Below are 25,022 nucleotides of genomic sequence, written 5' to 3' on the forward strand. Positions count from 1 at the left end.
TGATACAAACAGATGGAGAGATATGCCACGTTCTTGGATTGAAAGAATCAACATTTTGAAAATAACTATACTACCCAAAGCAATCTACAGATACAATGCAATCCTTATCAAACTACAAATGGCATTTTTCACAGAACTAGAACAAAAAATTTCACAATTGGTATGGAAACACAAAAGACCCTGAATAGCAAAAGCAATCTTGAGAAAGAAAAACGGAGCTGGAGGAATCAGGCTCCCAGACTTCAGATTATACTACAAAGCTACAGTAATCAAGACAGTATGGTACTGGCACAAAAACAGAAACATAGATCAATGGAACAGGATAGAAAGCCCAGAGATAAACCCACACACATATGGTCACCTTATTTTTGATAAAGGAGGCAAGAATATACAATGGAGAAAAGACAGCCTCTTCAATAAGTGGTGCTGGGAAAACGGGACAGCTACACGTAAAAGAAAGAAATTAGAACACTTCTTAACACCATACACAAAAATAAACTCAAAATGGATTAAAGACCTAAATATAAAGCCAGACACTATAAAACTCTTAGAGGAATACACAGGCAGAACACTCTATGACATAAACCACAGCAAGATCCTTTTGACCCACCTCTTAGAGAAATGGAAATAAAAACAAAAATAACAGATGGGACCTAATGAAACTTAAATGCTTTTGCACAGCAAAGGAAGCCATAAACAAGGTAAAAAGACAACCCTCAGAATGGGAGAAAATATTTGCAAATGAAGCAACTGACGAAGGTTTAATGTCCACAATATACAAGCAGCTCATACAGTTCAATATCAATAAAACAAACAGCCCAATCCAAAAATGGGCAGAAGACCTAAACAGACATTTCTTCAAAGAAGATATACAGATTGCCAACAAACACATGAAAGGATGCTCAACATCACTAATCATTAGAGAAATGCAAATCAAAACTACAATGAGGTATCACTTCACACCTGTCAGAATGGCCATCATCAAAAAAATCTACAAACAGTAAATTCTGGAGAGGGTGTGGAGAAAAGGGAATCCTTTTGCGCTGTTGTTGGGTATGTAAACTGACACAGCCACTATGGAGAACAGTACGGGGGTTCCTTAAAATACTAAAAATAGAACTACCATACGACCCAGCAATCCCACTACTGGGTGTATATCCAGAGACAACCATAATTCAAAAAGAGTCATGTACCACAATGTTCATTGCAGCACTGTTTACAGTAGCCAGGACATGGAAGCAACCTATGTGTCCATCAACAGATGAATGGATAAAGAAGGTGTGGCACATATATACAATGGAATATTATTCAGCCATAAAAAGAAACAAGTTCTTGGTAGTGAGGTGGATGGACGTAGAGTCTGTCATGCAAAGTGAAGTAAGTCATAAAGGGAAAAGCAAATACCGTGTGCTAACACATATATATGGAATCTTAAAAAAAAAAAAGGTTCTGAAGAACCTAGGGGCAGGACAGGAGTAAAGACACAGATGTAGAGAATGGACTAGAGGATGTGGGGAGGGGGAAGGATAAGCTGGGATTAAGTGAGAGAGTGGCATGGACATATATATACTACCAAATGTAAAATAGATAGCTAGTCGGAAGGCCACATAGCACAGGGAGAACAGCTCGGTGCTTTGTGACCACCTAGAGTGGTGGAATAGGGAGGGTGGGAGGGAGACGCAAGAGGGAGGGGATATGGGGATATATGTATACGTATAGCTGATTCACTTTGTTATACAGCAGAAACTAACACACCACTGTAAAGCAATTATACTCCAATAAAGATGTTAAAAAAAAGAATGTTGTGTCGTTGCACTCTTGTACAGATTATGTCCTACTCCAAATGTCTGAAACCTCATCTCTCTTCTTGTTGGTGATGTGTGTGTGTGTTACACACACACACACTCATATATATATATATGCATACCTATACATATATAGATATCACATTGATATGAGTGTGGTCCTCATAAAGCTTGGGAATCAAAAGCTTTGCATATGAGATCAACTTAAGATTATTGGATATATTTCTGCATGTTATATGTTATGTGATCATAAGGATTTTATTTACTCTGGGAATATGAAAGATTAGAAACCTAAAGAAATTAAAATTTTGGTTTAATTCAACAAGTATGGATAGCGTATGTTGATGACTGCTTAAAGAGTCACAAAATTGAAAAAGACTTAGTCTCTGACATCAGGGGCTCAGAATTCAGAGGGAGCCATGCACAAATACATAAATATAAAACAGGCTATAAAGTGTTACAAGAGAAAAAGAAATAAAAATATCTGCCATAGTAATATACAGCAAGGAGAAATTAACTTTAACTAAGAGAATCTGAAAAGATTATCAGAAAATAATGGTGTAGATATGCTCATGTATAGCCAGAGGAAACAATTTGAGCAAAGATGCTGATGATTTGCCCACTTCATTTACTCATCCAGTGTTTATTACTGATCTACTGCTGGCTAGCATTAGAGAAATGGAAGGCATGTCTCTGCTGATAAAGAGCTCTTAACCTGATAGGGAGGAGAGACACAGACAATAACAGTCTGATGTAAAAGGGAAGTTATCTATGGCAGTGAATTCCCCGAATTTCTGGGAGATATTTTAAGAATTTATGATGTTTGGAAATCACAATCTCTGCAGGTATCTACTTTTTGATAACCACTCCCCAGGTGATTCTGTTGAGCAAACAGGTTTTAGAGTCAACCAGCTATGAGGTAATGAAACCTGAGTCCAGAAAGAGGCAGAGGAGTTAGTTAAATGGTGAGGAGAGGGGAAGGGCAAGGATCTTCCAGGCAGAGGGAAAAGCTTTTTCCAAATGCTGGAGAGATAGTCATTGGTTCAAAGGAACATCGCTGCATGTTAGAAGTCATAACAGGTGAATCTAGAGAAGCAGAGAAGTGTCAGATTGAGAAAGATCTTGCATGCTATGTTAAACACTTTGTATTTTATCCGTAGAGTGATGGGAATCTTTAAAAGGGTAATGGGGAGCAATGTGGTAAAGGAGGCATGAAGGAATTACTCCTAATGCATTTGATTCCCAAAGAATTTTTTTCACTAATGTTTGAATTTTGTAGTTGGAACATTTCACTAAAATGGAGGAATCACATGATTGGTCTCCTTCTATCATAAGAGTTTCCACTCTTGGGCTCCATTTTGTGCTTTATCAATTTTAGTTAGTTTTATCTCTGTAAATCAGTTTAGCTTACCAGAATTTAGTTGGTCCCAGGTTAAAAAAACAAAAACAAAACCAACTCTTTGCTCTTCTGTTTTAACGACTCCTTAGATATGCAAGTAAATTATAGTTACTAGTGTGTATTCTATGTGTGTAATTAATAATCATGATATGCTGTAATATCTCAGTGTGTTATAATTAATGATCTCTGATCACAAAAACTTCCAATAAATTGAATTCTTAAGGACTTGCTATAAACAAGATATCTGTGCAATACTGTAGGTGATAAGAGGACGAGGAGGTGCCTTCCACGGCCTTATGAATCTCTCAGGCACTATGTAAAGTGTGAAGTGGAGGGGTTTTGGGTCTAATCAATCTCAGTAACTATTGAGTCACCTAGGATAAGATATTTTACTGGAGCCTCAGTTTCCTCATCTGTTAATCCAAGGTAGCTTTCCAATTTTAACCATGGGTTTCCAGTGACGTAGTAGAAAAAGGTATGGTGATAATGCAATGTGGAAGTCTGTAGTGCATAGTGATATCAGGACCACCTTCCCTGGAGTCAGTCAGACCTGGGTTTGGATCCTGGCTCCATTATTTGCTAGTTGTGAAAACTGGGATGAGTTACAATATCACCCTAATCATCTGTTTCCTTATCCATAAAGTATATGTTTATAATAGAACTACCTCTTATGATTGTTGGGAGAATGTAAAAAGATAACACTCAAAAATCAATTAGTGTAGTCCATAGCATGTAATAAGCCCTCAATAAATGTTATACAAGCTAAGAGTTAATATTGACTCAGAGGAGAGATTACCTAAAAATAGGAGCCTTGCAATGCACTGAAACAATGATAACATTTGAGAAGACCCTGGAAGATGGAAGAGCATCTCAGCAGGTGGGTTTGGGAGACAAGAGTGAGAAGAGGCAAGAGTGGGAGGAGAAAGTTTTCCTGAAGGGGGTTAGAACTTCACAGTGTTTATACACGTGCATAAAACAGGACATGAAGTACAATGGAGTTTTCCACCCTTCATGAGTGATGTCACTGCCTCCCTGAGGGCAGATGGGTTGAAACTATTTCACTGATAAATTCAAACAAGTAAAATGACATGCTTCATAGTTTCAGCAGAGAGCTTTCGTCCTACCAGGATGGTAATCCAAATATCACGAGAGCCAGGTCCTGATTCTTTCCTATTCAGTGGTGGTTAGGACGGATCTTACATCTGACTCCTGCTTTAGGATTAAGGAGTCAGAATGTTGGACAGGTAACAGGTGGAGTGAAACTGTCCCTGAACACTTGCCAGGTTTAAGTGGGTCTGCTGTCCTCTGGAGGACTTCCATTTCCCTGACTTACCTCCATTGTCTTTTACAGTTTCCATTGGATGCTTGCCTCTGCTCCACTTAGGTTGCCTTGGATCCAAACCCTGATTTTGCCACCTTCCAGCTCCATCAGCTTGGGTAAGTAATTAAACAAATGATCCTTATTTTCCTCTTCTGTATGTGATATGATGCCTCTCCAATTGTGTCTTTAATACAAAATGAAATAATACAAATGAAAATGCCTATAAACTCCAATTAAATATGATTAAAATTAAGAATGTTGATACAGAGTTTTTCATAAATTCTTTAAGCACTTGTATATAGACCTTTTTGCTCATTTGATGCATAAGTAGAGAAATATACTTGATTTTTTTGTTTTAAGCCTCAGTTATATAGATTGGCTATCTAAAATGATCAAATTACTGGACAGTTTTTAAAGGACCTTTTAACATTTATTTTATTATTTTATTTATTTTGTTTTACAATATTGTGTTAATTTCTGCTGTATAGCAAAAGGATTCTGTTTTACATATATATACATTCTTTTTCATATTCTTTTCCATTATGGTTTATCACAGGATATTGAATATAGTTCCCTGTGCTATACAGTAGGATTAAAGGTCCTTTATTTTCATGTAATACAAGCTAATAAAATATAAAATGTACCTTGAACTGAAACCAAGTATATGGAATTCCAGCCCAATATTTTCTATTAAAACACCCTGCATCTAGAACATAAGATACATTCTAAATAAGCTATATTATAACTGGGTCACCTTTGAAGGACCTTTTTAGAATACTCATGCTAAATTTATAGCTTTATCTCACAGAAAAACATCAACTATCTATTAAGAGCGTAAATACTATTGAATATCTTTCCTCCACTAGAATATTTTGTTCTTTGATGTATTTCTAGTGCCTAGCATGATGCCTGGCACATGGAATTTATTCATTCATTTATTCATTCACTCAACGTGTATTTATTGAAACCTAGCATTCAATAAAGCTATTCACATAGTTCCTACTTCTATGGGGCTTAAAATTTTAAACAAACAAATAAACATCCCCAGCACGTGAGCTTCTACAATGATGCCATCACTGTACTTGATATTGTGGAGCATTTAAAGTACAGGTAAAACATGAAATAAAACAAAAAAGGATTCCTGCTTGCTTATTGGTACTTGTCACAAACTCATTTCTCAATAATGTGATGCACATTTACACACCTCTCTCTTTGCTCAAGATGTTTCCCTTGTCTGTTCCCTTCCTTTATGTTTAACGAATTATTATCACTTAAAAACCAAATCAGCCATTTTCTTTTCCACAAAGCTTTTTGTAATGATTGCCTAGAGATATCAATCATTCCATCATTTATGCTCCTAAAACATTTTTCAAAAACATATACTTCAATACAAGATCGATCTATCTATCTATCTATCTATCGTCTATCTATCTATCTCGTCATCTCTTCTCCCAATCAACTGCAAACTTCTTGAATGGTGTTTTATTAATATTTGGATATGAAGTAACTAACCCTGTGCCTGACACATACTTTCTACTTGGTGAATTTTGTTTGTTTGTTTCTTAAACATCATCTGGAGACATCAAAATAGTGTATAGAAAACTTGAAATGATGGCATGCTAAACTATGTGGTTATTGATTACATGTCAGACAGAGAGGTGAGTGAGCTAGAGATATCATATAAGGCTTTGTAAAGTTAATATTCATCCCTTTGTTGATGATTAGGATTATAATAAATGGTGAGAAAAATGAAAAGCATTTCATCCAGAAGAGATAGCATAAACATATGTTAAGAGACAGAAGTAACCAGAGGTTAAGAAAGAAACTGCATAATGTCTAGAAAGGAAACTCTGTTGAGAAGGACTGAATGAGCAAATAGAGGTGATACATAATCTTCTTATTAGATGTGTATTAGGGTTCTCCAGAGACATGAACACACACACACCCCCACACACACACACATGCACATGCACTCGATTATGGAGGTGGGCAAATCAAATCCCAAGATCTGCATGGTGAGTAGGCAAGACCCAGGTGACCCAGAAGAACTAGATACAAAGTGCACAGGTCTGAAAACGAGGAAGGCCAATGGTGTAGCTCTCATTTTAAGGTTGGCAGGCTCTAGACCCAAGTTCAGTTTCAATTCAAGGCTGAAGGGAGGAAAAAAGCCAAATGCCAGTTCTAAGGCAGTCCAGCAGGAAGAATTCTCTCTTATTCAGGGAAAGGTCAGAACTTTTGTTCTATTCAAGCCTTCAGTGGATTGGACGAGGCCCACTCACATTAGGGAGGGCAATCTGCTTAACTTAGAGTACTGATTTACATGTTAATCTCACCCAAAACACCTTCACAGAAATACCTGGTCATCTTGACCAAATATCTGATCAAGCTCTAGCTCAATCAGTTTGACACAGAAAGTTAACTACCACAAGATGTATAGAGGAAACATTAGAAAGATAATTTTCATCCAGCATTATTAGTAAGAGGCTTTATGAAAAAGACATCTTTAAGGATATATAGGTTTGGGATAAGTGGACTTTGGGTTTTATTGGGGGTCATTCCTGATGACAAAGCAGCATGAACAAAGGTATAATTCAGGAAAGGACAGGGTATTCGTAGTTCAGGCAATGGTCACCTACATGGGGCATCAGTGAGGATACAGGGAGGGAGTGGCAAAATGACCCATCCTTGCCTCCTCTCCCCTCAATAGTCAAGACCTTTGAGTTTCTGTTCTCTTCTCATTCCCTCCTGCTTTTCCAGCTCAAAGTTGACTGTGAAAATACTGCTGGAAAAAATTATGAAGATTTACAAAAATTAGGCTGGTGGATTTTTTATAAATTAGTAAAATTTTAGCTCACCTGCCAAGGAATCAGAGGGACAATCAAGGCTTGGAGTTGCTTCCCCTTGGTGGGCAGAAGGAAATAGATCTTGCAAATTAACTGATACAAAGTAGGGTCCCCAGGACCAGAGCTGCAGAGGATGCAATGGAGGTTATTCAGATTGGCCAGGAGGGTGAGCATGAGCTATACCCTCGGGAGCACCAAAGGTAAAAGCTAGGGAATACGTCAACTTCCCAAGTCCAAGGGGTCAGTGCTGGGATTTAGATGACAGATAAACTACAAAGGCTCTGGATTCAGGAAGACAGGGCAGTGGTACAGGGTGATGTGCAACAAAGTGCACGGGACAGAGTGAAGAGGGAGGACCGGAAATAGTTTCCTAAAATATAATTAGTTGACTAGAACTTGTTTTTATTAGCTTCCCCACACCTGGTTGGTAGCAGATCTTCTGGTTTAAAGGCTAAGGTTTAGGGCAGTTAGGAATTAATTTTATAAGTAGTAGTAAAAAGGGAGGCTACCTGACCTGTCTGTTACTTGACCACTCTCACTCTCTTGTCTAAAACTTTCAGTGGCTCTCAACAAATAGCACGTTAATCCACGCTCCTTAACCTAGGGTTGAGGATCTTCTGCAATGTGACTGTAACTTGCCACTCCAGCTTTCTTTTCCTCTATCGTCCTAAACATATACTTAACTCTCTGCACAGCAGAGCACTCAAGGCTTACTCATCATATACTTTATCCTTCTGCCTCTAGGCCCTTTATACCATTATTTTTTATCACTGACGTCATCTAGCACCAGTGTATTGAATGAAACCCCAAATTAGTCATCTATTGTCTTAGATAGGGACTTTGTGCAATTTTCATTCCAAAAGAGCTGAGTTAAGAATACATCAATTAAGCCAACTGGATTGTAAAGGTGAGCACAAGGGCAATGATAAGGACACAACCTGATAGCTTATAAGAACATCTCCTACAATTTCCTGACAATTTCAATATTTTCCTGCTCAACGTGGACTAAGTATACACTGAACATTCACCATTCATATAGCCTTCATAATTTACAAAGAAGAACTGAAACTGACTCCCTAAGTGAATGCTTAAATATGCAGAGAGAAAACAAGAAGAAGGAAATGCAAAATGGTGAGGAAAAAAATCACAACTGTCAAGTGAATGCGCTTGAGTCAAATGAAGAAAGTTCAACTTGTGAAATAAACCCTGATTCTGATAGATTTACTTAACACCATTTTAACAATGAACATAAGGATATATGTGAAACGGTGCAGGCCATTGAAGAGAAAAGTTTCATGTTAGAATGGTTTCATGAGTTACCTGTTACCTCAAAGAGAATAAAATGCTAACCTTCGATACCAGGTTTATTACATTGCAGTTCCCCTAGAGCACCCTCGATAGCTTAATCATACTGTACCATGATGAAAAGCTTGTTTTTCAAGGTGAAGTAAGTTACAGAATGAGTAATGATACATGCATTACTGCTGAAGTTGAGGTGTGATTTTTGACGAATGATTCACTGAGTCATCGTTAAGGTTTGCTTAAGAAAGACTCAAATTCTGTGTAAGGTAAGAGATAACTTAAGTGCACAGGTTTTCCTGGACCCCATGCCCTCCAAGCATTCTCCAAATCAGAGTACAATTATCCCATCGTGAACTGATTCATGAACTCTCTGCCAATGGTAAGCCTTTCTCTGTTTGAATGTCTCCAGTATCAAGAAACCCATCAGACCAGACCACTTCCCTTTCAGTCAGTTCTGATGTTTGGAAATTCTTCCTGAATTGAACACAACTTTTCCCTTCTGTGCTTTTACAATATTTTCTAGTTATGTTTTCTGAAGCCTCCTAGCAAGATTATTATTAAGGATTATTATTCCTTTCCTGTTTGACAACCCTTCCATTATTTAAAACCCACTGTTGTGTTTACTATCTCCTTTATTTAGATTTAAAATACCCTCTTCTTCCCAACTTCCTTCAGTTATACTTAATAGGAGATAGCTGCCAATCTCCTCACTAACTTCACTAACTGGAACCTTCTCCTCTAGGTGGGCTCCAGTCTTTCTTAAATGATGTACTCAGGAGTAAACTCAGTGACTCCAGGTGTGGTCTAGCCAGGATGAGCACTAGACTTTCAGTCTAACACTAAATGAGTATGTGTAGAGGTTTTTCCATTGGAACCATTTTAGTCCCAGGTTTTTGTTTTTTTATTTTATTTTATTTTATTTTTTTGTGCGGGCCTCTCACTGTTGTGGCCTCTCCCATTGCGGAGCACAGGCTCCGAACGCACAGGCTCAGTGGCCATGGCTCATGGGCCCAGCCACTCCACGGCATGTGGGATCTTCCCGGACCGGGGTACGAACCCGTGTCCCCTGCATCGGCAGGTGGACTCTCAACCACTGCGCCACCAGGGAAGCCCTATTTTTTTATTTTTATTTTTTTTAGTTCCAGTTTTGACTGAAGTCACTAGACAGTAAATACCACACTCCAAAATGAGATGAGGGATCCCAAGCTGGAGTTGCAAAAGAGGTGTCTTAGAACCAGTTTTGCAACTCTTAGTGGGCCAGCTATCTCCACCCTGCCCACTCTTCCCCATCCGTTGACAGAAAAAGACAAAGTTATCTCCAAGAAAAGAGATGAATATTAGGAGAGCTTTTTGGAGACTGACATGTATTGAGTCCCGCTTCCCTGGCACCATAGAGGCGAATGATAGTTCTAATACCTTACTTTAAGCCCAGAGAAAGGAGTTTCAACTCGTCTACACTGAAAGCCTGGTATTTGTTCCCTGGACCTGGAGAGACATAATGGACTGCTGTCTGTCTCGGGCCCAAGAAATCTAAAGGGCAGAGACCGTGGCAAGCACGTTGCTATGAGGGAGGCCTGCACGAAGGAGGATTGGCTGCAAAGGGCTTCGCCTCTGTACAGGAGTACAGATGTTTACATAACTGGAATGAGGCTGTGTCTTTGTGCCTTGAAATGACCAAAAGAATTTATATTACCTAAGAATGACAGCGATGTCATGGGACCTACCCTAGATTTCATCCTAGAGGCAGGGGAAGAAATGGCCCAAAACGAATGGATTGAAAGGATCATGGGAGAGAAAAATGAAATTTCTTCATGGTTACACCTTTTGTTTCCTCTGTGTTCAATTAAGTTGTTTTACCATGTATCTATGACGTCTATGTGTACGTACATATATGCATACACCACATATACATATCTGTACACACGTGTATATATATATATTGATATATATATATGGCACATATGTAGAAGAGCAAGATTGTAACATAAAAATAATAATAGCTATAATTTATTGATTGTTTATTATGTTCCAGGCACTGTATTAAGACCTCTACAAATGTTATTTATTTTTCACAGCCATCTTAGACAGCATTTGTCATTTTCATTTTATTGAGCCAGCTATTAATTAAGTAGCAAGTAGTGTTCCCAAGAGCTCACATATGTTAAGTGGCTTAGTCTGAACTTGAGTCTGCCTGACTCTGAGGTCCAAACATTTTAACCACTGGTTTATTTTGCCCTTAGTTATAGGCAGTATGGCCTTTGACAACAACAGATGATTTTATTATGTACTTTTTTCCAGTGAGCACTGGGCAATTAAAAAGGAGTGAGAAGATTATTCATAAGATGTGGTATAAATCAGCTTATTCCTCCTAAGGACGTATAATGAACATAGAAGGAACAGTGTGTGACCCTAACAGAAACAACAGTTAGCACAAAAACAACTTGCTGTTTTTCTCAACTGAAAATGCAGAGCTACTTCCACCTGCAGGCCAAAGGGACAACTGCAGTATTTCCAGCTGAGCAGAGACTGACACTTAGGGTGCTGGACCAAGGGCACCACTCACTGCATCACCAGGTGGCTCTAAATCTTCAACCAGGAGTAATGCACATACTGGGTGAGTGGGAACACAGTGCTAACGAATCGACCACGATGTCTTAGGGATCCTGCAGAACGAAAAGCTCTGGAGCTGCAAAGATGATTGAGCCACTTCTGCCAGCACAGTATTTATCCTGGGGGACCCTGGCTGATTCAGAAAGAGCAAGCTCACCTTTACTATCTCTTCTGTCGAACATGGGGGCTTTGAGGATTAAATGAAATTCATCACCTAGTTGTTGAGAGCCTACTATAGGCCAGGCAGAATTTTAAGCATTTGGGGTGCATTGATGAATCAAATAAAGCTGTCTGTCTTCATGGAGCTTAGATGAGATAATGCATTTGAAAATATTTTATAAACACTACTGGGTCACACGCAGAGGGATGATTGTCCTTTGTGTTTATACTATAATGGGAATCCCTGCATGTTTTTAACCAATGTGCCCGTGTACTACTATTGGAAGTCGCACTATCACTTAAGACTGTACTCAGCGTTGCCTGAACGGAGCTCTCACTTCCTCTCATGTGCTGGGCTCTGGTCCACTCACTGTAGTTTCTCAAGGACAGGGACCAGGTCTTCCATATTCTATTTTCTCTGTGTCTCCAGGACCTAGCATAGTGCCGGTCAGAGTAGGTTATATGTATATGTGTACTGAGTGGAATGGAACTAAACTAGGATTGAGTAGATAAAGCTAAGTATTGGAATCTAGAGCATGGGCAGAAAGAAGAATTGATTTAATTACATAGGCTCATGAATGTTTTTTTGCTTTTGTTTTATTAAAGTATAGTTAATTTACAATGTTTAGTTTCAAGTGTACAGCAAAGTGATTCAGTTATATATATATATACACACACACACATATATATGCATATATATAATTTCTTTTTTCAGATTCTTTTCCATCATAGTTATTATAAGATACTGAGTATAGTTCCCTGTGCTATATAGTTGGTCCTTGTTGTTTGCCTATTTTATATATTAGTGTGTATTTTTTAATCCCAAATGCCTATTTGACCCATCCCCCATCCCACTCTCCCCTTTGGTAACCATAAGTTTGTTTCCTAGACTCATGAATGGTTTACTCTGCATGTGCACCTCCGTGCTCACAGCTCCCAACACATTTGTCTCCTCCTTTGAAGTGCACTCACACTCCACCCATGGAGTCCTTCTTACTCATCGGTTAGTCTGCATGTCTCTCCTTTCTTGGATCTCCTATCATATTATGGCCTCACCCACAGAAATTGACCCTGAAGCATGCTTGTCTTACGTTATTCTCTAAAAGTACTATACTTTGATTCAGGAAGAGCTCTATAGTCACACTAATGGTCTCCCAATCCTTAACCGCATAAGACGTCCAGTACAATTTGGGGAATTAAATAAATTAAGGTACAGCCTATATATTTCCTGTGAAGGAATCTCTGATTTCCAGAGATATGTGTGTACTGGTGTGTGTTCGCATGCATAGTGCATGCATGGAGCCCAGTGTTTTTTTCCTTTACTTCACCTTCTTCATTAAGTCCTGATATTTGGATTTGGGACCTGTTATGGTACTAATTAGGGAAGACTTTGGTACCAAAGATGTAATTCTGGTGTCCCCCTCCCACAGCTTTGTCTGTGAGCTATAGTATATGAGTCTGTAAAGTAATATGCTGGTTTTAATGCTGATTTTTCTTCTCTTCTTCTTAGTCTCTCAAAGCATGGTCATCTGGTTCAGAATCAGAATTTTATACAAGACATTTACAAAATGGGAACTCTTGACTTCCGTTCCCAATTTCCCGAATCCAGATCTCTGAGGGTGGAGCTCCCGAGTCTGCATTTATAACAAGTGACTTTGGAGATTCCATTGTGCACTCAAGTTTAAGAACCATTGCCCTGGGGTGCACTGTTAGCAGGAAAAGTACATTGTGGAAGGTCCCTGGGTGGCAAGCCAGCAGCCAGGTCCAGGACTTTTCCTGTAATGGGCATGTGCTTTTGGAATTGGTTTCCCTCCCAGATCAACAGAGCATGAGCATTTTAGATTTTAGGGCACAGGGACAGATTCACTTGTGACTCACCGAAGCAGCATGTGTGCGTTGTAGCTGCCTTACACCATAGGTAATTCCATTCTTTGAATGGGTACTTTAAAAATTAAGTGTTCTTTTCCCCAATTGTTAGGTGAAATTAGTCAAAAAATAAATAAATAAAACTAAAAGCAATTGTAATGCCGCTCACAAACTAATGATAACTACTGATAACATATATACTTTATTTATGGCAGTAAATAGACATATTCCACATATGGTTTTACAAATGATTTTATATTTACAGTTTATACTTTTGAACACAAATCAATTAGAAAATAGCAAATTTTAGTTGCAAAAGTTTATTATTTTAATATAGACTTGAAGGATGTTTTATCAATACTGATTTTAGTCTTTTACCCTAAATATTATGACTGAATCATTATTAAGTGGAAAAAAGTAATCCCTTCCTGAGCTGTCACTAAAATAACTTTCTTAGCAGATGATTCTTCCCAGAGTAATGACCTATTTCTAATCCTTTTCCCTTGATCCTCTGTCTCTTTCTCTCTCAATCTCTCTCTCTCCCCCGCCTTTCTCATTCCCTCTCTTGCATTAAGAACCATGTAAAATATTTTTTATTATCACTTAAAAATCTGTATTTTAGTGTAGAGAGGTCTATCTGATAATGATTAAATGAGGGTATGTATGCTCTTTTAAGTATTTTTTTTAAATTCTACTGGTTATGGAATATTTATACTCAATAAGTCTACCCATTCGGGTGTAGGTAAAACTCTAGTTGCCCCTGCTATATCACAGACTTAAAAAAATCCTTTTATTCTAGAATAAACAGTTTCTGTTTCAAGCATATTTTCAAACATTGGTTCATGGGGGAAAAGTAATCATATAGGGAATTCTTGGTCATGTTAATATTTACCATTTAGCTACTTTTGTCAGACACTGTCTAAGTGATTTACAGACACAGTATCGTCTAATTTTCCCAAACGTTTCATGATGTCTGTTTGTATTAATATCCCCATTTTACAGAAACCACAGCCCAAGTGCCTTCAGCCTGTAAGCTTCAGAGCAAGGATTTATACCCAGAGCTCTTTGGGTTAAAATGCGCAACTCTTTCCCACTGAATGATGTCGAAAGGTTAGGAGCCATGGCTCTACCTGGGGCCCAGGTGCTTGGAAACCCTTTATGGGCTGTTCTATCCAGCACTTTGGAATGCAAACTCCCTTGAGCAAGCCCTTGTTAGCATAGTTTCACCAGTGGCCTGTCTGTCTAAGGTAGTCAGCGAATATTAAAATAGTCCTAATAATAAAAGCACTCAGTCAACCATATAGCCCCCTTACTGAGGGGAGGAGGAGAATAGCTCACTTTCTCTGGAGGGCCTGAGAAGGATCAGTTTACAGGCGTCAGCATGGGGTGTGACCCTTCTTCCTTCTCTCCATCTTGGCGCTGGCACGTGCCTCTGGTGACCATCATCTCACATTAGCCCACAGTCTGGGCAGAAAACATTACCGGGGCTCCTTTTCTCCCCGACCCAAAACATTCTCAGTCCTTTCACTGACCTGGCTTCTGATTGGAGGCTCGTTGCTTCAGATAATGACCTCCAGGACCCCTCTGTGGGTTACAGCCTGTTTGTATTACTCTTACCGCAGCTTAAGACGCCTGCAGTGGGGAGTAAGGAAAAGGAAAAGACCAGCATTTTCAACATCCCCAGGTACCAGAAGCACAGAAGACTGACAGCATTCCAGCTACCTGCGTGGGTCCAGGGCTGGCAGCTGCCCATGTGTCCCTTGCAGACAGGCTGTTCGTTAAGATGAGGGATCTTTTTCAGTATGTCGCCTGCTTCTTTGCATTTTTCTCTGCTGGGTTCTTGGTTGTGGCCACCTGGACAGACTGTTGGATGGTGAATGCAGATGACTCCCTGGAGGTAAGAAGTCAGCGCTTCTTTTACTGACCCAAGCCTGTCCACCTTTTCTCTAAGCCCCACTGGCCCATTACATTCACTAGGACTAAGATAGTAATAATAGCCAACATGGTTGGACTTGCTTCTTACTTACTACTTACTGAGTCTTTACATTATTAGCTTATGTAATTCTCACAGCTCATCTATGAGGTAGGTATTGTTGTTATCCCATTTTACAGATGAGGTAACTGAATAAGCCCTTTTTCATAAAGGTAAATTTACACAAGCGTAATTATATAAGCTCTCCAGAAATTCACCTCTTCCATTGCTGCATATACCAAATTGAATAACATTCCATTAACATCCTTTCTCACAAACAGAAATATGTTAACCTTGAAGACAGCATTAAAAGTAGTATGACAGACTTTCTCAAGGAGTGATCATCTAAATGTTGATCAAACTCAAGTTATATAAAACCTACCCAATTACTGTGCAATGGAAAAAATGTCATTGTAAGGAGTTTCCAAGTAGGAGAAAACATTCTCTGGGAAACCAAGTTTTTCTAGTGTGTCCCAAAGTACAGGAGACAGATATGGGTTTAAGAAACCCTCTTTTAAAAATGAGTTGCTCTTGGGAACCTACTCTTCATGTACAAGATGAGTGAGTGGTTCATATTTGAAAATTTAATTTTTCTCACTGGAGAAGCTCTGAAAGAAGTAGTTTTCAAATTTAGAATTATTTTCTGTGGCTATAGGAATCTGAGAGAGGTAAAACTAAGTAAAAATCAATTCTTCAGACTCAGCAACTATTCATTTGTAAGGTTTCAAAAAGCGTAGGTGAGAAAAAGAAACAATATATCAGGAACTCACTGAGAATATACAGCAACTCACTATGTTCTCCTATGTACATCCTGAATGGAACAATTTACTCTAGCAAATGCTATACGTTTACGAAGTTTAAGAAAGATACCTGAGGGCAAGTTTTTATATTTTTTCTTCTAATTTTATTTTTTAAACTCCCAAGCTGGAGTTTCAAATGGAAAGTAATAATCTTTTGTTTTTCTGTGTATTATTTTTGTGTTTTATTTTTTTCTTGCTTTTAAATTTCCTCTGACTCTTACATGGTATTTCAAAACCAAGAGAGTTTTAAGTGCTTCTTTAGCACTAGAAAATTATTTTTCTGAAAATTGTGATAGAACTGAAATACTATAAAGGATGTCTGCTATATGTTAATCCAGTGGTGCATTATCTGGCCATGCACATAAGTGGTGAATGAAAAAAACAAACCAAAACTGTCCTTTGAACAGTACTCAGAAAAGTGCAGATAGAAATGTTCTGCTGCCATTAGCTTGCTAGAGTATGGGCTGCCAGTCGTAGGTGATGAATACAGAAATATGTTGGACTTGAGCTCACTTAAAATTATGTTTTTAAAAACATGCAAAATCTCATCTAAAAGCATTCTTAAAATATTTTCCAAAACAATTTGAAAATCTTTCTCCTTAAGCTGATGGAACTGCTAACTTCACTTGATAAGAAATGAAAGTTTAGAAAGGGTCAGACCTTGCTGAGACGGATTGGGAGTTCTGGCATTTAAAGTGCCTTCTTGCTTTCATCTCAGTACATACAACCAATCTTCCCTCTGTTCTGTGCAAGAACACTTCTAGGTAAAATGAGTGGAATGAGTAGTCTAGTTTATTCACCTTGAGTAAATCCTTGCTAACCTTGGACTATAGTTTAGTAGTTCTTAGCTTCTTTCATATTTCCCATACTTGAGATGTATTGCAATAAATCTTCCCCAATAATCCTCCCCATTAAAAGAAGAACCCTTTAGTCATTTGTAGAGACGTGGATGGATCTAGAGATTGTCATACAGAGTGAAGTAAGTCAGAAAGAGAAAAACAAATATTGTGTATTAATGCATATATGTGGAACCTAGAAAAATGGTACAGATGAACCGGTTTGCAGGGCAGAAATAGAGACACAGATGTAGAGAACAAATGTATGGACACCAAAGGGGGAAAGCGGCGGGGGGTGGGGGTGGGATGAATTGGGAGATTGGCATTGACATGTATACACTAATATGTATAAAATGGATAACTAATAACCTGCTGTATAAAAAAATTAATATTCTAAAATTAAAAAAAAAGAAGAACCCTTTAACAAATGAGGCCCCCTTCTCTCCAACAGTCTCTTTATTTGTCAGTATTTTTAAAGGGACATGGAACTCACATAACAATTACTCCTTCAGTTGGCTAGCATATAAAGTCAATAATATTATCCATAAATGTCAAGGTTCTGATACTCACTGACTCAATTTTACTGTTTTGTCTCTTTGCTTCCTTCCTTGTGCATATATCGTTGTTGGTCCATATTAACAACTCACTTTAAACAACTACTGGACAAAAATTGACACAATAAAAGGGCTTTTAAAAAAAAGCATACCCATAGAAAATTTAAACAGAAAGGAATATAATGAATTTTTTGCTTTGTTAATCTTTGACAGTGATGTAGGCATCAGTGTTGGAAAATGGATTCTGTAGTTCAGTTCAACAGAACAAACATGAAATGTATGTCATTTCAAAGGTGCCGTGCAAATCCTCCAAGGGGAGTCAAAGCTAAAGCAAGAACCATTCCTGCCTTTCATGAGCGCACATTTAGGGAGGAACAAAGATGCACATGAAACTCTAATAGAGGGTGTAGGCCAATTCATATTTGAGAAAGAAATGAACAAAGCAAAGAAGAGAGAACGATTATTTCCTGTCAGGAGCACTGCGACAGGCCTCAGGGAGGAAAAGACATTTGAACAAAGCGTCAGAAAAGATGCCAAGGATTTCAAAAGTTAGAAATGGCAGCAGAGGTCTTCCAAGAGAGAGGACAAATAGCAAAACTACAGGCTAAAGGTGAGTAACAGGGAGCAAGAAGCAGAGCTCAGGTATCCTTTTGACTTACTAGAGAATACTCAAAACACTACAAAATAGTATGGGGCCTCATTTATACCTGTCCTGAAGAGGCTAAGTAAAAACATTAGGAAAAAGTAATAGCACACGGAATTGTGCACAGTCCCAAGTCAGGGACCAGGGGTCCTGAGCTACCATGCTGCTCCTGTCATTCTTGATTCATGTGTGTCTTGGGGAAGACTGATGTGTGAAGAGAACCTGGGTTTTGAAATTATTCCAGCCTGTGTTCACATCTTAACTGTCTTCTATTGAGCAGTCATAGCTCGTGTCTTCAGCTCAGTTTCCTCAATTATAAAATGAAGTTGAACTCAGCTGTTTTAAGGTCCCTTTTAGTCCTACATTCTTTATGAACTCCTTGACTATGACTTTCAGAACTCCTTGACTATGACTGTGTCTAGAGACTTGACTATGTCTTCCAGAGAGATGGCCAACCGCTGGAGGACTGATGGCATCTAGAGCCTCCCTAGAAATTTCCACTAGGAAATCTAGTGTGAGTCTTCATTTTTCTGTTAACTTTATATGCTCTTTCTTCCTATTTCCCACTCTACTTCTCTCCTTACTTTTTTTCTCCCTTCCTTTCTTCTTTCCTCCCTGCCTCCTTCCTCTTCGTCCTCTTCTCCCTTCCTTCTCCCCCCTTCTCCCTTTTCCTCCCTTTTAAAAATTCTTTCATGCCCTACTTCTCTTTTATTCTTCTTTTTCTACCCCCACCCTTCTCCTTCATCTCTTTATCTCTCTTTTGTGCTCCCCTTTTCTTTCTTTTCTTTCTATAATCTTTCATTCCACAAATGCTCTTTGATACCTACTGTCTACTTGGTACTGTGGTGGGTACAGGTTATGAAGGAGGATGAAACTTGGATCTTCCTTAGGTTTCTCCCAACATATTGGCAGAGACAGACAGGTAAACTGATAGACAGTATGATATGATCAGTGCTATGATTACAGATAACTCTGAGTGGCCAGCTCACTTAGTCGTGTATAATCAGCGAAGGTTACCCAGAAGAAATATCTAAACTAGGCTTGAAGAACAAGTGAAGGGGGAAGAAAAAGTAGAGAGTATTGCATGCACAGGACATGATCTAGGCAGAGATCTAGGTATGAGAGTGCTGTGAGTATTGCATGCACAGGACATGATCTAGGCAGAGATCTAGGTATGAGAGTGCTGTATGTTTATCACTTTGGACATATTGGAAAAAGTTTCCAACATAGGGAGGAGAATATAAGGACTGGATCATCGAGGGCTTGTGTTCAAGTAAAATATAGATCTTATACCATAGACAAGGGTGGTTCACTGTAAGCAAACATATATGTGTGTTTTAGAAAGAGCAATCATTCTGGCTAATGTGGGGAATGATTAGAAAGGGTAAAATGAATTATAGGGAGATCAACTAGGCAGCTTTTCCCATAAAACAGGAGGAAAACATTGATGGTCTGAACTAGTGTGACAGCAAGCATAAAAAGGTACAAATGAACTTGTTTACAAAACAGAAGTAGAGTCGCAGATGTAGAAAACAAACTTATGGTTACCAGGGCATAAGCAGGGAGAGATAAATTGGGAGACTGGGACTGACATATACACACTACCATGTATAAAATAGATAACTAATAGGAACCTACTGTATAGCACAGGGAACTCTACTCAACACTCTGTAATGGCCTATATGGGAAAACAATCTGAAAAGAGTAGATATATATATATATATGTATAACTGATTCACTTTGCTGTACATCTGAAACTAACACAACATTGTAAATCAACTATAATTCAATAAAATCTTTTTTTAAAAGATATGAAGATATGGGAAACTAAAGAACTCACATTGATGGGATTAATAATTGATTGCATGTGGGGAAAGAAGGCTGATGGAGAAGAAGTAAAATTTGAAATCCACTTTACTGTTTTGGGGTAATTGGAGGAAGGATGGAGCCACTCACCTAGAGCTGAAATGGAGGAAAATTAGTCTCTATACAGAAGTCATTAAGCAGCAACATCCCTGGACCATGACACTATTTTTTTCTTACTTAGATGGTTGCACAGCACCTTGAGGGGGCCAGGAAGGGAATGCTTTTCAGTGTGGATGTTTATAGGTTGGACTTGATGTTACAGGGACCTAAGATTAAATCCCACCCTGCCAGGCAGTAGCTGTGTGAATTTAGACAGATGTTTAAGTTGTATAAAACGGCATTTCATCTTCTATAAAGGGAGAGTAACAATATGCACATGGTAAGTGTCTTGTAAGGGTTAAACCAGCCTGTGGATCTAGTTGACCGCAGTACCAGGCAAATACAAATCAGTCAATAAATGTTAGCTATATTATCGTCTATTTGCAGTTTATTGTTTTGTTTTTGTTCTGGAGGAGGAGATGACATTTTGTACAATGTTCACTGAAGGGAGAAGTATGAGATTTAAGTTTTGTTCCTATTTTCTCTATTGATTCTCTTGGACACATTTTGTTTACTTCTCTGAGCTGTGGTTTTTTCCATTTTTACATTTATGACTGTTCCCTTTTTGTCTATCCAGGGGAATGAGGCAGAGAATAGAGACAAAATAGCATAAGTTATATATTAAATACATTTTAAAAGAAAATAAATTATGAATTAATAACAAAAATATGTTAATTACATCATAAAATGTGTAATTCTTCATTATCCACAGTAAAATAGGAAAGTAGCTTCTTCACAGAGTTACTGGTCTCTCAATTGTCAGAAAGAAAAAATGTTTTCACAAGTTTATTTCATTTTTCAGTTCAACTTTTGTTAATTATTTACTGAGAATTTGTCATGTACCAAGCACTGTTATGATTAAAATTTTATGACCTCAAATGAAAGGTAATCCACATTTGGATTTATTTTATCTTCATTACCAGGTTCTCCCCTGGGATTTCTATTTTAATTAATGATGCTACAATTCTTCCATACATAAATATTGAAATTATTAGAGCTAGCATATACTCTGATTATATATACTTGGTTTGCTTTCCAACTGATTTTAAACTCCTTTAGCAGACATTTGAGCCTAGAAATATTCTTTAATTTGCCTCATGGTCTCCTACAGCTCCTAGCACCCCCTTCCACATAATGGGAACTCAGGATGCATTTGTTAATATGAAGTGAATGGGTACCTATTATGATACTTGACATACTTACTAAAAGAATGAATAAATGAGTGAAATATAATGTGAAGTGATATTTGGAAATCTCACGTTGAACACTAAATAAGAAGTATCTCTGTAGAAATACCATCACTTTTTCTTAGGGAAGATCGTTCATCTTGCTGCAATTTAAATTTTTTCAAGATATGGATTTGGTCCCTCTTTTTAATCAGATAGGAAAAAAGAGCCAATCCCCTGAGATGTATAATAAAGTTGGTGAAGAGTGCATTCCTACCTAGAAAATATAGCTTTTCTTCCTGGTGCTTCAAAGAGGGAAAGAAATTAAGAAAAGGAGAGAGAGAAAAGGAAATTGATATTTTGTAATAATTCACTCAACATAAATTGTGATCTCTGCCACTGGCCAGTAATCTTTGCAAAGTTGTGATTCCATACTTTCATAAGGAAAACATTCTAAAATGATTAAATGTATGACTTAAATTAAATAATAAATATTAAAATGGAAATATTTATATAGTCCATATATGTAAATTAGGTAATATGACCATGAAGGCCGCAAACATTATATTAATACCTAAGAAGTTTGCATTATCCCATTCTTGCCATTTGTGCCTTTAGCCAGTGATCCACAGCTAAGCAAGTAGAGTTAAACCAAATATATTTTAGCAAATAAACTCATGGTACATAAATGGAGTAAAAAAGAAAGGTGACATCTATTTTATTTATTTTAATCTTGTTTTCTCATCCTTATAAATACCTGTCTTGAGTTCTTTTAGGCCCTGGGATAGTAAGAAAAAGAAAAGAAAATGTAAAAATTAAAAGTTCAGAACTTTAGTATGAAAAATTCAAATGCCTTTCTGTTCCAAGTGAAAATGTTTCATGTTTTAGTGGTAAAACATTATTTACTACGGTATTATTAAAACTTTTGCACCCCAATAAATATATTCAATTAAGTACTGGAAACACGTAAGTTGCATCTTCAGCATTAAAGTACACTAGCACAGGGATGGTAAAGTGGTGTGAAAACTATAAATCTCTATTTTATGTATACGCAAGGTGGTTTTTAAAAGAATATATCTTCATGACATCCCATTTTTCTTTTGGCTAATGATTATTCTTCCTATATATATTATATTTACACACAAATCCCAATGCATATGCATTTATAACATAATGCATAGTGACAAAGAAAAATCTTGTTTGATGTGGTCAACCAAGAAAAAACATTTACTAAGCGTACTGTGTATAATTACTATATATATTGGATTGGCCAAATGGTTGGTTCCTTTTTTTCCATAAGATGGCTCTAGTAACACTTAGTTGTCTTTTAAATTCATTCAAAACAATTTTGTTAGATTGTATGTGACAGCTGTCATATCAGAGTGCATTTAAAAAAGACTTATCAAAATTGGTGAATTTTTGTGTAGCCATTTTAATATTGAAGACGGAAGAAAAAAAGCAATGTTTTCAGCATATTATGCTTTATTATTTCAAGAAAGGTAAAAATGCAACCTAAATGCAAGAAAAGATTTGTGCAGCATATGGAGAAGGTGCTGTGACTGGTTGAAGGTGTCAGAAGTTGTTTGCCAAGTTTCGTGCTGGAGATTTCTCTCTGGACGATGCTCCATGGTTGGGTAGAGCAATTAAAGTTGATAGCAAACACATTGAGACATTAATTGAGAACAATCAACGCTGTACCACACGGGAGACAGCAGACATACTCAAAATATCCAAATCAAGCTTTGAAAACCATTTGCACCAGCTTGGTTATGTGAATCGTTTTGATGTTTGGGTTCTACATAAGGTAAGCGAGAAAAACCTTCTTGACCATATTTCCGCATGCGATTCTCTACTTAAACATAATGAAAACGTTCCGTTTTTAAAACAAATTGTGACGGGCGATGAAAAGCGGATACTGTACAATAATGTGGAACAGAAGAGATCGTGGAGCAGGCGAAATGAACCACCACCAACCACACCAAAGGCCGGTCTTTATCCAAAGAAGGTGATGCTGTGTATATGGTGGGATTGGAAGGGAGTCCTCTATTACGAGTTGCTTCTGGAAAACCAAACGATTAATTCCAACAAGTACTGCTTCCAATTAGACCAAATGAAAGCAGCACTCGATGAAAAGCATCTGGAATTCGTCAACAGAAAACGCATCATCTTCCATCAGGATAACACAAGACCACATGTTTGTTTGATGACCAGGCAAAAACTGTTACAGGTTGGCTGGGAAGTTCTTCATTCATCCACCGTATTCACCAGACATTGCACCTTCGGATTTCCATTTATTTTGGTCTTTACAAAATTCTCTTAATGAAAAAATTTCAATTGCCTGGAAGATTGTAAAAGGCATTTGGAACAGTTCTTTGCTCAGAAAGATAAAAAGTTTGGGGAAGATTGAATTATGAAGTTGCCTGATAAGTGGCAGAAAGTAGTGGAACAAAACGGTGAATACATTGTTCAATAAAATTCTTGGTGAAAATGAAAAATGTGTTTTTTTTTTTACTTAAAAACCGAAGACACTTTTTGGCCAACCCAATATATATATATGTGTAAATTTCTCCTATGTAACAGGAGGAGAAAATGATAATTAATTAAAGTATTTTTAAGTTTCTCTCTTCTCAAAAGATATATAAAATATATGGAGGCATGACAGGCACACTCAAAACTGCAGAAGATAAGACAATGCAGGCAAAATTGTGTGTTGCCACTTGTAAATATTTTCAGAGGGATAAGAAAAGGGAAATTGGCAAAGGCTAGCATAGAGAAAAGAGAAACCTTAATTGGAAACTGCTAAAGAGGTTAGAATAAGAAATTCCAGGATTAAGGAATTAATTTATGCCATTATAAACTCAACTAGGAAGAGGGACCATCAGTCCCTCTTCCCGAAAGTTTCCTGAAACTGTTTTTCTATGTGGTATCCTGCTCATCCTTAGTATTGTGGTAAACACTTTCCAGAGCCAGTTGAGTAGACAGGGTCCAGGCTGACACCAAATCAGCATAAACTCTCTGGTCTCAATAATATTTCTTTAACTCCTGGATTTAGACATTCTAGCCTGTTCAGTCAAGTCAAAAGGACATATTAGGCCTCAACTGTGTGTACAGTATATCAGTAACCATTTTCTATGCCAAGTGAGAAATGAGAGTTAATGTGTATGAATTAGAAAAATTGACAAATATTTTCCCTCAGTAAACATCTTTTGAGCATCTATTATATACTGAGAAGGCGGATTTGTAAGCTTCTTGAAGCAAGGTGCCATGCCTATCTTGGTCATTGCCGTATCCCCAGCACTTAGCCGGTTGACTGACACATGACAGACATTTAGTGAACATAGTTTGAAAGGCAGACTTGGGAGACAGATGCACATAAATGCACATAGAAAGATAATGCAATATTATAAATGCTATAGAAATATGGACTAGTTACTGTGGGATCCAAGAAGAGATTAACTCCAGCTGGAGAGACTGGGAGAATCTCATGGAAGAAGGGATATCTTTGAGGTGAGATTTAAATGACAGGGAGAAATTTGAAGATCCACTCAGCTCCTGCTAATTGCTGCTACATGCAGCCAGGGAGTCCAGGTGGCCAGACTGACCAAGTTTCCAAGGGAAGCCAGAAATCTGTACTCTTCTGTAAAATCTCTCTGTTTCACTGTTGGCAGGTAATTAATATTAAGAAATTTAGGTTGGCCTCATGTTTGTGACTTGCACGTTTATTGCCACATCTTGGATAAACTGACTTCTTCCCACTTCAGGACCAACAGATATTTATTGA

General features: G+C 37.8%; 1 protein-coding gene across 1 annotated transcript in view; it reads left to right on the plus strand.

The window, feature by feature from the left end:
- The first annotated feature begins 4,392 nt into the window (after window positions 1-4,392).
- Window positions 4,393-25,022, plus strand: part of CLDN16 (claudin 16) — a 31,849-nt gene continuing 11,219 nt past the window's right edge. Inside the window, exons 1-3 of the mRNA XM_060149275.1 lie at window positions 4,393-4,448; window positions 4,556-4,641; window positions 14,928-15,202. Coding sequence (XP_060005258.1) covers window positions 15,089-15,202 — 114 coding nt within the window. The 5' untranslated portion in view covers window positions 4,393-4,448; window positions 4,556-4,641; window positions 14,928-15,088. The remainder of the gene's footprint in view (window positions 4,449-4,555; window positions 4,642-14,927; window positions 15,203-25,022) is intronic.

Source organism: Lagenorhynchus albirostris, chromosome 5 (genome assembly GCF_949774975.1).
Source record: "Lagenorhynchus albirostris chromosome 5, mLagAlb1.1, whole genome shotgun sequence".
In the NCBI taxonomy this organism is placed as follows: domain Eukaryota; kingdom Metazoa; phylum Chordata; class Mammalia; order Artiodactyla; family Delphinidae; genus Lagenorhynchus; species Lagenorhynchus albirostris.